At 40.4% G+C, this 14,208-nt stretch overlaps 1 protein-coding gene across 14 annotated transcripts in view; it reads left to right on the top strand.

Moving 5' to 3' along the window:
* MYO9A (myosin IXA) overlaps nt 1-14,208 on the top strand; it is a 250,951-nt gene that overhangs the window by 151,087 nt on the left and 85,656 nt on the right. For all 14 annotated transcript variants that reach the window (XM_075536143.1, XM_075536142.1, XM_075536146.1 and 11 more), the window contains 7 exons: nt 466-588; nt 2,673-2,753; nt 5,448-5,558; nt 6,865-6,987; nt 9,103-9,252; nt 10,135-10,436; nt 11,587-13,188. In XM_075536143.1, the coding sequence (XP_075392258.1) occupies nt 466-588; nt 2,673-2,753; nt 5,448-5,558; nt 6,865-6,987; nt 9,103-9,252; nt 10,135-10,436; nt 11,587-13,188 (2,492 nt within the window). The remainder of the gene's footprint in view (nt 1-465; nt 589-2,672; nt 2,754-5,447; nt 5,559-6,864; nt 6,988-9,102; nt 9,253-10,134; nt 10,437-11,586; nt 13,189-14,208) is intronic.

A 14,208-nucleotide genomic window follows, 5' to 3' on the forward strand; every position in this document is an offset into this window, starting at 1 on the left:
TAGGGGGAGCTACCACAACTATCGGCAATGTTTATCACTAGGGTCACAATAGACCACAAATAGCCTGCGCGCTTGCTGCCACCACTCTCATGTGGTGCCTGGACATGGGGACCACAGATAGCTGAAGCCCTTTATGTGCATGCTGCCAGCAGAGACACAAGCTAGGAGGTGTCAAAGGCCTGCCTCTTCCTCAGTTACAGTTGCGCAGTTTCACATGTGGGTAATTGATTTGATGTGAACTTAGGTCACATCCAGAACTCTAGAAGCAAGAGATTTTGTGAAATGTTGCTTTGTTTTTAGCTCACCAGCGTTTGCAGGAAGGCACAGGAGAGTAGAATGAAGAAGAAAGTGGAATACCAATCTTCCATCTTTACCACAGTCATTGGAGATAGAAAACTATGGAAGAAATAATATTCTTAAATAGTTTCTTGTGCGGAATAAGAATCTGATGTTTTTCCTTTTCAGCACTTGTTGGAGGTGAACTCTTTAAAGCACCTGAGCAGACTGACGCTACAGGACCGAATTACCAAGTCCCTTCTCCATTTGCACAAGAAGAAGAAGCCCCCAAGCATCAGTGCCCAGTTTCAGGTTACTTCGCTTTTAGTTACAACAGAGGAATCTGGGTTTTTTAATTTGTTTTTCAGATTGGCATTGAAAGGTTAGAACGAACAAATTATTTTTTAGCATTAACTAGCCATTTTGTAGAAAAGTATTAGGGATAAGAAAAAATTAGCTGCCTTTGTTTTTTTATTCATATATCTTTGGATGGTGGATATCCTAATGAGTAGTCAATTAGTCTGAATGTGAGATGAAAGGCAGCAGAAAATGGATATTACGTGAGCAAAATCTGCCTTTAAACCATGTTGCCCAGCTATAAATATAGCCCAGAACATATATTCACACCTATCAATAATCAGAAAGGTAGAGGAGGGCCAGGTAATGTTTCACTGTTGTAAGCAAGGGTGCCGTTAGTGGGAGCCAACTGGGTGGCAACTAACAACACCAGCCTAGCTAAAGTCACTGGTAACACAATGATGTGTGACTTCTCCGACGTTCATTGAAACAAATTTAGCGAAACAATTGTAGGACTTTTTTCTGTTCGTTTGCTTTAGTTTTACACAAAGGAATCCAATTCCTTTTGCTGTGACTCTGCATTTAGGAACGAACATCAGTAATATTAGCTGAGTAACTTCAAGTAGCTCTTGTCAAAGTAATTGTCTCAGTGCTTCCTTCTTCTTGAACTCTAAAGTTCTCATTAAATAGACATATTCATTTAGGAAAAGGCAGAAAATGTGGTGGGTAACAATATTTTTAAGGAGTTCTCATGGTATATGGATTATATGTTGGGATACTAACCACAAGCTCAGCAGTTCTAAACTGCCAACTGCTCCTTGATGAAAGGCAAGGCTTTCTACTCCTGTAAAGTTGTACAGGCTTGGAAACTAATAGGGACAGTTCTCCTCTGCTCTATCTGGTCACAATGAGTCAAAATGGAGTCCGTGGCCATCAATTTGGGTGGTGCAGTGGGTTAAAGGCTCTGTTGCTAAAGAAAAGGTCATTGTTCCTCAGGAAAAACCTTATGCTATCTACTGGAAGCTCTTTTGAAATATGAAGGGGCTTCAGAACATTCGTGGAAATATTCCATTATCTTCTAATTCCAGTTTTCCACAATGTTTTTTAAAGCTTTCTCACATAATGACACAGAAGGTTAAGGAAGGAATTGTGAAATATATCCAGCAATATGCACTAATAGAAGGGCTGGTAGTGTTGACAAAAGTAAGTCTCCAGAACAGAGAAAATTACTAGGCACAAAGAGGGAGGGAACTAGGAAAGAGCAGAAATCCGTGAAATTAAAAATCGGAAAACAGCAAGAAATTAAGTGAAACCAAAAGCTGGTTCTTGAAAAGGTCTTTTAAAAACTTGATAGCCTCTAGCTGACCAATCAGGAAAACAGAGAAACAACAATTATGAGTATCAGGAAATAAAGAGCATCACTAACTACACTGAAAACATAAGAAAGTAAAAGGCAATTCTGACTACCTCCTCCTATACACTCAAAACAAAACCCAAATCCATTGCCATTGGGTCAGTTAAAATTAATAGTACATTTTCTGAAAAGGTGGCTCACCTACTGGATAAGTTTAAAAGTTGCTTTAGGATTGCATGAGTTTGAATGAAATTGTTTCATTAAGTGGGAAATGTGAAATTTGGATTATTTTAAAACATAGCTATAATATTTACCACTGCCAGGCTAGTAGTTTTAGATTAAACTATCATCCTTATTCTTTATTAGCCTCAATTTTACCTTTATGGAAAAGGGAATATTTGCTTTTCAGGGGAAAAGAAATCCTTTGTCTCTTCAATAAAACTAAATTCACTGCCATCGAGTCAATTCTGACTTGTGACACTGTAGGACAGGGTAGAACTGCCTCAATGGATTTCTGAGATTGTAACTCCTTAGGGGGGAGTAGAAAGCCGCCTCTTTCTCCTTGGGAGTGGCTGGTGATTTCAAATTGCTGATCTTGCGGTTAGCAGCCCAACACATAGCCTATTTTACCACCAGGGATCTGCTTGTATGTCACTAGTTTGCATATTTTGTAAATACTCTCACTTATTATTCATTGTCAGTTTGGAATGGAAGAATATGCTAATTGTACTACTTTATGTTGCAGGCATCATTGAGTAAACTGATGGAGACGCTTGGTCAAGCAGAACCATATTTTGTAAAATGCATTCGCTCTAATGCTGAAAAGGTAAACATGTCCTTTAAATCAGAGTATCAGTTTTAGCTCACAGCTTTTAGACTGAGCTTTAAATTCTTTGTAAGAGTAAGTGAAGAATATGAACTATCTGTAATACTGATAAGAAAAGCATGTTCTCAGAATATTTTTATAGCTATCCTGTCTATATGATATTTATATGAATGTTATTTAGCATCTATTCATAGATTTTGAGAAAAAAATGTTCTTTAAATTCAGAAGAAAGTTTTCTTTTATGTAAAGTTTTTCGCCGTAAGATTAATCTCTTATTTGAATACAAAGTATCATACCTAACCAGTATAGATATTTGTCATTTTATTAGGGGCTCATACAACTCTTATCACAATCCATACATACATCAATTGTGTAAAGCACATTTGTACATTCATTGCCCTCATCATTCTCAAAACATTTACTCTCTGCCTAAGCCCCTGGCTCCTCATTTTTACCCCCCCTTCCCCACTGCTCCCTCTCTCACGAACCCTTGATAATTTATAAATTATTATTGTGTCATATCTTGCCCTGTCCGACGTCTCCCTTCATCCATTTTTCTGTTGTCTGTGCCCCAGGGAGGAGGTCACATGAAGATCCTTGTAATTTGTTTCCCCTCTCCAGCCCATCCTACCAGTATCACCACTCACACCACTGGTCCTGAAGGGATCATCCACCCTGGATTCCCTGTTTCCAGTTCCTATCTGTACCAGTGTACATCCTCTGGTCTAGCCAGATTTGTAAGGTAGAATTGGGATCATGATAGTGGGAGGGGAGGAAGCATTTAGGAACTAGAGGAAAGATGTATGTTTCATCATTGCTACATTGCACCCTGACTGGTTTGTCTCCTCCCCGAGACCCTTCTGTAAGGGGATGTCTAGTGGCCTACAAATGGGCTTTGGGTCTCTACTCCATACTCCCCCCGTCATTCACTGTCATAAGATTTTTTGTTCTGATGATGCCTAATACCTAATCCCTTTGACACTTTGTGATCGCACAGGCTGGTATGCTTCTTCCATGTGGGTTTTATTGCTTCTGAGCTAGATGGCTGCTTGTTTACCTTCAAACCTTTAAGACCCCAGATACTATATCTTTTGATAGCTGGGCACCATCAGCTTTCTTCGTCACATTTGCTTATGCAGCCATTTATCTTCAGCAATCTTATCATGGAGATAATAACATGCATGAAAACAAGACAGCAAAACCAAGCAACAATATACAATAACAGGAAACCAATGACAACAAAACAAAACAAGAAAAAAAGGCTTGTAGTTAGTTCAAGGACTCTTTGTTGACCTTTAGGAGTGTTTTCCAGTCCAGTCTGTTTGGGCACCACTCCCTGGCCCCGAAGTCCACCTTCAGCATTCCCTGGATACGTTGCCACGCTCAGTTCCCTCCCTTAGTGTTTGCCTCAGTGTGGCGAGATCAGATCGGGCGCAATTCCCACACTGTGTCTCCGGTGTTGTCCCCTGTAGGGCTATGGGTCAGTGAGGGACGTCATGTCTCATAGTGGGGCTAGCCATGTAGTCCTCTCTGTGGACTGGCTGCTCTAATTGGGAACATCGTCCTCAAGGCCTGGTGGGCCAGGATGTGCTCCACTCTCTCCTCCTACCGCTTCATCTGCTCTCATGTGCTCCAGTCAGATGTGTCCCTCTCTCAGAGCTGCAGATTCAATGCAGCTTTGAAATAAATTATTTTTTAATTTAATAAATTTAAATTTATTTAATAAATTCTTGAAATAAATAAGTCCTTTGAAATAAATTCTTCTTGGGGCAAGGGCAGGTATCCACATATTAGCTGGGATTGGGGCCGGCCCCTCAGACCTCTCCACACTGGCAGGTTGCATTCACATCTAGAGAACTGGGTTGAAGTCTGGTCCCTCTTTCCCTGTGGAGATATAAACAGTACCCTTCCCTTGGGTGGGTTAGTGCCCTGTGGCCCCCGCTCCCCTTTTCTTTTTTCCTATCTTTTTTCTCATATCAAGACGTCTTGTATAATCATTACCACAATTAGTTTTAGGACATTTTCTTCTTTCTTGTCACACTGTTTGCTTCTCTTTTTAAAATCATTTTATTGGGGTCTCATACAACTCTTATCACAATCTATGCATCCATCCATTGTGTCAAGCATATTTGTACATTTGTTGCCATCATCCTTTTCAAAACATTTTCTTTTTACTTGAGCCCTTGGTATTGGCACCTCATTTTTTCCCTCCCTCCTTCTCCCTTCCTCTTCCTTCCTCCTCCATGAACCCTCAATAATTGATAAATTTGTTTTTATCATATCTTATATCGACCACTGTCTCCCTTCACCCAGAAAGTAGGATAATCTCGATACAGATTTCACCATGACTAGACTGTGGGTTGCGGAGTCAGAATCAACTCGATGGCAATGAGTTGGAGCGTTTTAGAGGCTGTGGTGTCTGTCATGTGGACAACTACAATTTTGTTATGTTTTAAGGTCCCTCCTTTTACAACAGGGCGCGCTGAAAGCTTGGGCTTCTCTTTCCCCAAGGGTCAAGGCAGTCAGACCTTTAGGGAAGCGACTAGCTGCGGAGGAGAGCTTGCGCTAGCAGCTCTGCTCTGTCTTACCAGACATTTCCCAGCAAGTCTGAGTTCACGGTATTTATAAGAAAAACATTATTTGGAGAGCTTGGCTTCTGGGTTAACTTTTTTTTTCCTGTTTGCTTTGTATTAGCTGCCCTTACGGTTTAATGATGCCTTGGTACTCAGACAGCTTCGGTACACTGGAATGCTGGAGACCGTTCGAATTCGACAATCAGGATACAGCTGCAAATATTCTTTCCAGGTTATGTTTTTATAGTAATGTGTAAATATATATGTATACACATCACATGATTTATTTGGGGCTCATATGTTTATTTCCTTTAATTCTTTTTTTTTCCCATTCCATCTTTTGTATACAGAATTAAAATGGGGTAGGAGAATAAATAATTTTCATTGGATTAGTGTTTTCATTAAGCTTGTATTATAACAGATGTCAATACTTGACGATTCTCATTTAACCTTAACGCATGGTAATATGAGGGGGCTTCAAAAGTTCCTGGAAAAATCCCATTACCTTTAATTCTAGTATTCCAAACTTTTTGAAGCTCTCTCATCCTAAATCTGTTTGCATCACAGCAGTTCCTCACAATGATAGCTCCAGTAATTGAAATAGTTCTCATCCAGGGCTTCAAATTAGTTCTTCTCACTTTAGTCATGGTTGATGAAGTGAAACCAGAGCAGACTCAAATTTGTAATATGTGAGTATATTGGAATGATCACTGAAAGGGGAAAAATTGCAAGTTGACACCCTGCTGGAAACATACTCTCCCTCTTAGAAAGCAAGGACAGTGTTGATGGTGCAAAATAATCAAAACTCTTAACCTGTAGACTCAGAAACACCATGTCTGGCTCCAAGATTGCAGCCTACCCATGTTTGAATGTGTGCTTCTCTCCACAGTTCTAGCAGTAATCCATTCTCCCTTATCAGCCTCCTGAGAGGGCTCACGGTACCTCTTCTCAATGTCCTGTTCCCAGGGCTTTGCCCCATTACTTTTCCCATTCAGGTTATTGTTCCATTCGCTCCCAGTTGACAGATTTGTTTCAATTTGATTTTACTGCCTCATCCTTGACTGAGATGGTTAGAACTGGTTTAAAGCCCTGTCCTCAGCGGCTACTGCTGCTCTGGGTACATTGTGGCTTCTCTGCAGCTAAACACATTTGTGCTGTTGCAGGGAGGCAAAACTTTATTTTCCGTTTGCCCTGCTAGTAGTCGCCCCCATTTGCTCATTTTTATGCTAAAGACTTCAGGTCCCTGTTTGAAAAACTTTTTTTCCCTGCTTTAATGCAGTTTTCTCAGAAGGTATAATTAGCTTCTACCTTTCTTTTCATCTTCTGTTCTCCTTGGATAGCATAGTAACTAGAACTTGCTATCTTTTGCAAATGAACCTTTTTGTAATATTTTAAGCTGACAAGCTCTTCCTTGATTTTACTTTGTTTAAAAGAATGAAGGAAAAAAGAATGAGGAAAAACAATGGTTAGCTATTATAGGGTCTTGTTTTATATATAATTCATTTTTGATTTTATAACTTTTTCTTTTCATTTTTCAGGATTTTGTGAGCCACTTCCATGTACTACTTCCCCGAAATATTATTCCATCCAAGTTTAACATTAAGGATTTCTTCAGGAAAATAAATGTTAACTCAGATAATTATCAAGTTGGAAAAACTATGGTAAATACATAACCCTTGTTAAAATTGAGTGTACTTTTATTTAAGTAATTATGACAGTCTTTGCCTATGAGACCACTCATAATAAAGATAGTACACCGCTATCATGATATTTATTAAGCTCATGTTATTTATTAAGTAATCAAAGAGTACTTAGCCATTGCTGTAGTTTTGACTGTAATTTTAACTGTCTAAGAAACCTCTCTCCCTATGTGATTCAAACTTAATTTGCCCAAACTAATAAGATTTCTGTACTCTCTTCAATTTATCATTTACTGACTCTGATACCCTTCTTCCACTTTCTCAAGCCACCAATGGTTATCACCTTTGGCTTAATTTTTTTAAAATACTTTTATTGGGGGCTCTTACATCTCTTGTCACACATAATCCATACATTCTTCCAGTGTGTCAAGCTTGTTTGCACATATGCCACTATCATCATTTTCAAAGCATTCAAAGCATCTCTTCCCTCTTGAGCCCCTGATATCAGCTCCCCATTTCTTCCCCCTCCCTCCCCTGCCCACCCTCTCTCACGAACCCTTGATAAGTTATAGATTATTATTTTCATATCTTACATTGTCCTCTGTCGCCCCTCACCCACTTTTCTATTGCTTGTCCCCCTGGGAGGGGGTTCTAGATTGATCCTTGTGTTCGATTCCTCCTTTTTCTCCCCACCTGTCCCCTAATCCTCCTGGTACCTCTACTCTCCTTGTTGGTCCCGAGGGGTGTATTTATCGTGGATTCCCTGTGTTTCGGGCTCTTATCTGTAGCAGTGTGCATGCTCTGTTCTAATCTGATTTTTAAGGTAGAATTGAGGTCTTGATAGTGGGGTGAAGGAAGCACCATCGAACTAGAAGAAAGTTGTGTGTCTCATTGGTGCTATACTGCACCCTGACTGGCTCATTTCTTCCCTGTGACCCCTCTGTTAGGGGATGTCCAATTATCTTCAGATGGGTATTGGGGCTCCACTCCATGTTCTGCCCTCCCCCACCCCATTCACATTGGGCATGATTTTGTTCTTGGTCTTAGATGCCTGATACCTGATCCCATCGACACCTCATGATCACACAGGCAGGTGTGCTTCTCCATGTGGGCTTTGTTGCTTCTGAGCTAGATGGCCTTGATTTAATGATTGCTTTATTTATTTTACAGAATTCTATGTTTTGTACTCTTAGAAGCCATCATCAGATCTCCCTTTTTCTCCATTCCTGCAGCTTCTAGGATTTCTGGTTCTTTCCACTTCTCCCCTACATTGCTCCTATGCTAAATAGCTTGTTTCTCTGTTTCCAGCGTGTTTGTCATATTGTTGAACTCATTATAATCATAACAAAGTCATTATAATATATGCTTATGTATGGAGGCCTTTTGCTCACCATCCTTAATGAATGCAAACATGTTTCTGTATTTCAAGACTCTCCATATTGTACTATCTTTTCTAAAGAGTAATGATATATGCTTTCATTATTTCTAACTCCTGGTTTTGTTCAGGTGGGTTCCTCTGTCTCTAGACTTGATCTGTTGTTTGCCCCTAACTACTTAATTGATCTTTGTATCACTAAAGATTTATTCATGAAATTACATAGATAAATAAATTAATATTGCAACTTTGGGAACCAAGACGCTCTTCATGCTTGCTATGCTTCAAAAAGACTGTTATCATTGGTTTGTTCATGTTATAATCAAATTTCAAGATATGTCATTCACAACTTGCACTCACCCATCTACCCAACCCCCCTGATAAAGGGGACATATATGAAGGAGACTTCACACAAACTTCATGAAAAAATCCCAGTGTCTTTCAATTCAATTTTTTTCACAACCTTTTTGAAGTCCCCTCATACACCAGTAGTACATTAGCTCATAATGGTGGTGATTTTTGAAGTGAGCAACATATCACTATCTCTGACTCCAGGAGTTTTATGCTTGTGCTCACCTTCCCGGATCCTGCTGTCTCCTCCATTTGAGAACAGATTAGCAGAAGCATTTAGAATGCTGCAGTTACGTGCCGCTCCTGTGCATTTTCTGTTTTCTAAAAGCTTAGCACAGAAAGGATGGTGCATAAAAGGAGTTTATTATTATTACTGAGCTTCATTCCTTATTTTTTCCCCCTTCCGGTAGGTGTTCTTAAAGGAACAGGAACGGCAGCACTTACAAGACCTACTTCACCAAGAGGTGCTCCGCAGAATCATATTACTGCAGCGATGGTTCAGGGTCTTGCTGTGTAGGCAACATTTCCTCAATTTGAGACAGGCATCCATTATTATCCAGGTGGGTAGCAAAGGATTTTTTAATATTTTATTTGCATGAGACTGGCTTGTTTATTTGGCCTTTGTTTTAGTAATAGAACAGTTTTACTCTGAAACATTTAATAAGAATATAAACTCTTTCTGAGATAGACTGGGTCTCATTTGGAAAAGCTCAAAGTACCCAGCAGATTGTCTGATATGTAATTACCCATTGCTGGTAAGTCTGTTCTGACTCAGGGCAGACCTACAAGATGAGTAGCACTGTTCCATAGTGCCTCTAGAACGCTACAGCTTACAAAACAAACTGCCACTGTTATTCTTTACAGCAGTGGTTTTCAACCTTCCTAACGCTGGGACCCTTTAATATAGTTCTTCATGTTATGGTGCCCCCCCCCCCCCGCAACCATAAAATTATTTTCGTTGCTACTTCCCCCAAAGGGGTCACGACCCTCTGGTTGAGAACCACTGCTTTAGAGCAGCTGGTTGGTTCAAATCACCAACCTTTCAGTAAATAGCCAGCACTTGTTTGTGCAAGAAAATCCTGTGTGAAATCTGGCATCTTTGAAATGTGTGATCTTAAACTCACTAATATTATTGGGCAAATTATAATGTAATAATATATTTAATTTATTAAGATTCACTAATAGGACTGAAAACAAAGTTTTAGATTTATTTTAATGTCTTTAATTAACTTCAATTACACTTTAATTTACTTCATATTATTTAAAATTGTTGTTGATAGACAAGCCTATCTGGGGAAAAGCTATTTTTTTCCACCTTAGTCATAAATAGTTTAGCTGTTTAGCCAATGACTCTTTCATTGTAACCTAGGAAATTTATTCTTATTTCCATGAAAATGTGCATAACCCATGACAGCAGCTTCTATTATTCCGTGTTCCCCCAGCGATTCTGGAGGACTTACGTGAATCAGAAGCATGTCAAAGATGCAGCTGTGCAGAAGGACGCGTGTGTTAGGGCTCGTGCAGCTGCTCTTCTGCAAGCGTCCTGGCGCGCCCACTCAGAGCGGCGCGCTGCAGCCATCATTATCCAGCAAAAGTGGCGCGAGTCTCACAGAAGGAGGCACATGGCTGCTGCCTGCATACAGGCACGGTGGAAAGGCTACAGGGAAAAGAAGCGCTACCGAGAACAAAGGAGCAAAATTATCCTTTTGCAAGCGGCATGTAGAGGATTCAGAGCAAGACATAGGTAATCTCTGTGGCTACAGTTATTACCCCTTCTCACTTTATAAGTGATTTGTTTAACCTCTCTTTTAATACTTGCCTAATTTGGGTTTGTGTCAGTTACACTTGTATACAATTTATCTCCCATTGGACTCTGAGACTCAGCAGTTTTAACCCACATTGTCTGCCCTAAAACTCACCCTGCCATCGAGTCAGACAAAGTAAGCTGCTCCATGAGGTTTCCAAGGAAGGCTGTAAATCTGCCCTCATTCTCCTGCTTGAGTTGACTGACTACCGACTTTCATGGTTAGCAGCCCACGGCTTAACGCACTGTGCCACCAGCGTTCTTGGTGTGGCGTATAATACAGTGGTTCTCAACCTTCCTAATGCTGTGACCCTTTCATATAGTTCCTCATGTTGTGGTGATCCCCCCAACCATAAGATTATTTTAGTTGCTACTTCATCACTGCTATTTTGCTATGGTGTGAATCGTGCGACCCTGTGAAAGGGTCATTCGACCCCCAAAGGGGTTGCGACCCACAGGTTGAGAACCACTGCTATAGTAGAAGCTACATAAACTACTATTGAATTATTGGATTAAAATTCTATGTAGTCTATGTTTATGGCTCCTAGGAATGGCTTTTCCATTAAGGTGAAACTGATAAAATTGCCAGTATTAAACTATTTTTACCTCCAGAAACTTTCACCTTAAAATAATGGTGTTATTAAAATGAGTTTATTTATGAGTTAGTTTATATTTTGAATAGAATACTGAGCTGGAAATAATTTAATCAATAACAGTTTTATCTGACGCATGAAAAGAGCATGTGCTTCCAAGTTGATGTCAGAAATCCTTGTTGGTGGTCAGTGTTGTAGCAGCCCGACCACCCACAGAAGGAATAACTGCCCAGACCTGTGCCTACTCCTCACGTGTTCTATTTGAACCTATTGCTGTCCACCACCATTATCAGTCCATCTCATTGAATGCCTTTCTCTTTTTCTTTGGCCATTTTGACCATCATGCCTTTTTCCAGAAATCACATAGTATTAGAAAAATAAAATTTTTGAAACTTTCATTTAAAAAAATATTCTCAGTAAATGTGTGCTCTGTAGTGGTCACCAATGTATATCTATAACCCTCCCTCCCTTTTTTCCCCATCCCTGTTTTCATGTAGATTTAAAGCTTTGAAAAAACAAAGGCACAAAGAAACAAAAGTAGAGCTTGGATTGGTGACTACCAAGGCATATGGGTCTCTGGAGATTCAAGGCTCAGACCCTTCAGAATGGGAAGACTGTTCCTTTGACAACAGAGTGAAAGCCATCGAGGAAAGGAAATCTGTAATCGAGAGTCATAGAATTAGCCGTGAGAGTTCAGAAGACTACTCCCAGGAGGCCCCAAACAAACGACAGGAGAGAGCCAGAAGCCAAAGTGGTGCGGACTTGCAGGACGCTGTGGTTGTGAGAGAGAGACCCAAGTCCTTGGAGGATCTCCATCAGAAAAAAGGCAGTCGGGCCAAACGAGAAAGCCGGAGGATGAGAGAACTGGAACAAGCTATATTTAGCTTAGAATTACTAAAAGTTCGTTCTCTTGGTGGCGGGTCTCCTTCAGAGGAACGCAGATGGTCTACAGAACTAATGCCTGAGGGCCTTCAGTCTCTACAGGGCACACCTGATAGTGAAAGTTCTCAAGGAAGCTTGGAACTTCTGAGCTGTGAAGAAAGTCAGAAGAGCAGACTAGAGCCAGTCATTCCAGGTGTGGGAGACTGGACGGTGCCATCACCTCAGACATGTATCAGGACTCCACAGGATGGTCCACAGGACACCGCCCTCAGTGCCTCACGTGAGACTAGCCGTGAACTGATGCAAAGGCAGACGCCCGCTGGCTTGGAGCCTGTGAAGGATGGCACGATGAAGGGTAAGATAGTCTGCAGGTCTGGATCTATCACCTGTAAGCCACAGCTGAGAGAACCCCTTATTTCAAATAGCCTGCCTACATTTTTTTATATTCCCCAACAAGATCCATTGAAAACAAGTTCCCAACGAGATGCAAGTATTCAGAGAAACAAACAATTGGAAAGTGAAGAAACACAGGGGACAGCTCTTAGCTTGGATATCAATAGAGAAGCCCCAAAGTATCACTTCTCAGGAGAAGATCAAGTTGTTGCTTCTTTGAATACAGATTCTTCTAATCCTGTGCTGGAAAAGCTGGAAAAGCTAAACATTGAGAAGGAAGAAAAGCAAAAGCAGTTACAGCATCAGAATGAAAAAGAAATGATGAAGCAGATTCGCCAGCAGACAGATATTTTAGAGAAGGAACGTAAAGCCCTCAAGACAGTTGAAAAGCCAAGAATTGGGGAGTATATGCTGACCCCTTCAACAAGTCCATCAGGGCAAGTAGTTGAGAGGCCAACCTCTCTCATTCTACAGACTACAAATAAAGGAGAACTCGATGTACCAGAACCCCATTCAATAGCTAAAAAAGGCGTAGCTCTTGCCCCAAAAGATAGTTCCTCTGCTCACCTACCCCCGAAGGACCAACATGTCACCCCATTCGTTGGAAAAAGAGGAAGTCCATGCCAACGCAAGGAGTTATCTAAGACAGACAGAACAGGCTCCCAAATGAACACAACTTGTAAACTCTCAAATAACCGTGTTTCAAAAAGAGAATGTGTTAGGCAGCCAGCTCAGTCTTGTAGCCACAAATCTGATGACCCTTCCAAAGAGGGAACAACTAGAGCCATTTTCTTCATGCCAAAGGACAATTCGAGTATTCCGCTGTGAGTGAAATGTTTATTATATTCCTTTATGTATCTTCTTTTGGACTGTTTTATTAACGTACCTCCAGATTTTTTGTGGGGCTGCTCAAATTAACTTTTTTCCCTGTGTAAAAAAGTTTAATTAGTGACTAGCCTCCTGAAAATGAACATTACTATATCCTAGAAATCTTTCTTTGAGGAGTTCTTAGGTGGCAGCAATGCTTAAGCATTTGGCTGTTAACCAAAAGGTTGGCAGTTTAAATGCCCCCAGAGTGCCTGGGACTCAAGGCCTTTGCAGATCACAGCCATTGAGAACCCAGTTCTCTGAAACACTGGGACTTGCCGTGAGTCAGAATTGGTGGGGCAGAAACTCGGTAGGTGTTCTTTTGTTTTATTGGAGCCTTAGACTAACTAAGCACAATTTTTGGTTCTTCCGCATTAAGTTAGAAAGCATTTGTAAAGTACAATCTAGTAATGGGCCTTCAGTAAGTGCTCATTGCTTTAGATTAGTAAAGAACAGCAGTCTAACCTTGGTTCCATAAAGAATTATGTATATGAAATTTCTCAGGGGAGAGACAAGAGAGGGCATGGGAGCCAAGCTGGCGTTTGAGACAGCATGTGTGGAGTAGGTATAACATATTGGGATCACATTTACTATAAGCACTTGCTACCCATGGTAGAAGTTCCAAGAATCTCTTGCTTGGGAATGCTTAAAAGGGCTGTGTAGGCAGATGGGAAGTAAGAAATCAAGAAGTCTAGCTAAGCAGGCTCAAACAAAAACAAACTGGGAAGGTTTTTCTTCTTCCTTAAGAGTTTCTTAATAAAATTCTCTTGCAATATCCTAAAATACATGGTAATCATACCATATAAAACTATATAGTAATGTGCTTTGGCATACCAATTGACCTTCATTAAGGTTTTTACGGGAGCTTCATCTTTTTCTTGTAACCACAAGAGAAGTATTTTGTAAGTGGACATAAATAAAATATTGCAAAAACTCAAAAGATAGTTCTATACAGAGAATTTTTCCAAGTTCCTGAA

The sequence above is a fragment of the Tenrec ecaudatus genome, chromosome 17 (assembly GCF_050624435.1).
Source record: "Tenrec ecaudatus isolate mTenEca1 chromosome 17, mTenEca1.hap1, whole genome shotgun sequence".
Classification (NCBI taxonomy): Eukaryota; Metazoa; Chordata; class Mammalia; order Afrosoricida; family Tenrecidae; genus Tenrec; species Tenrec ecaudatus.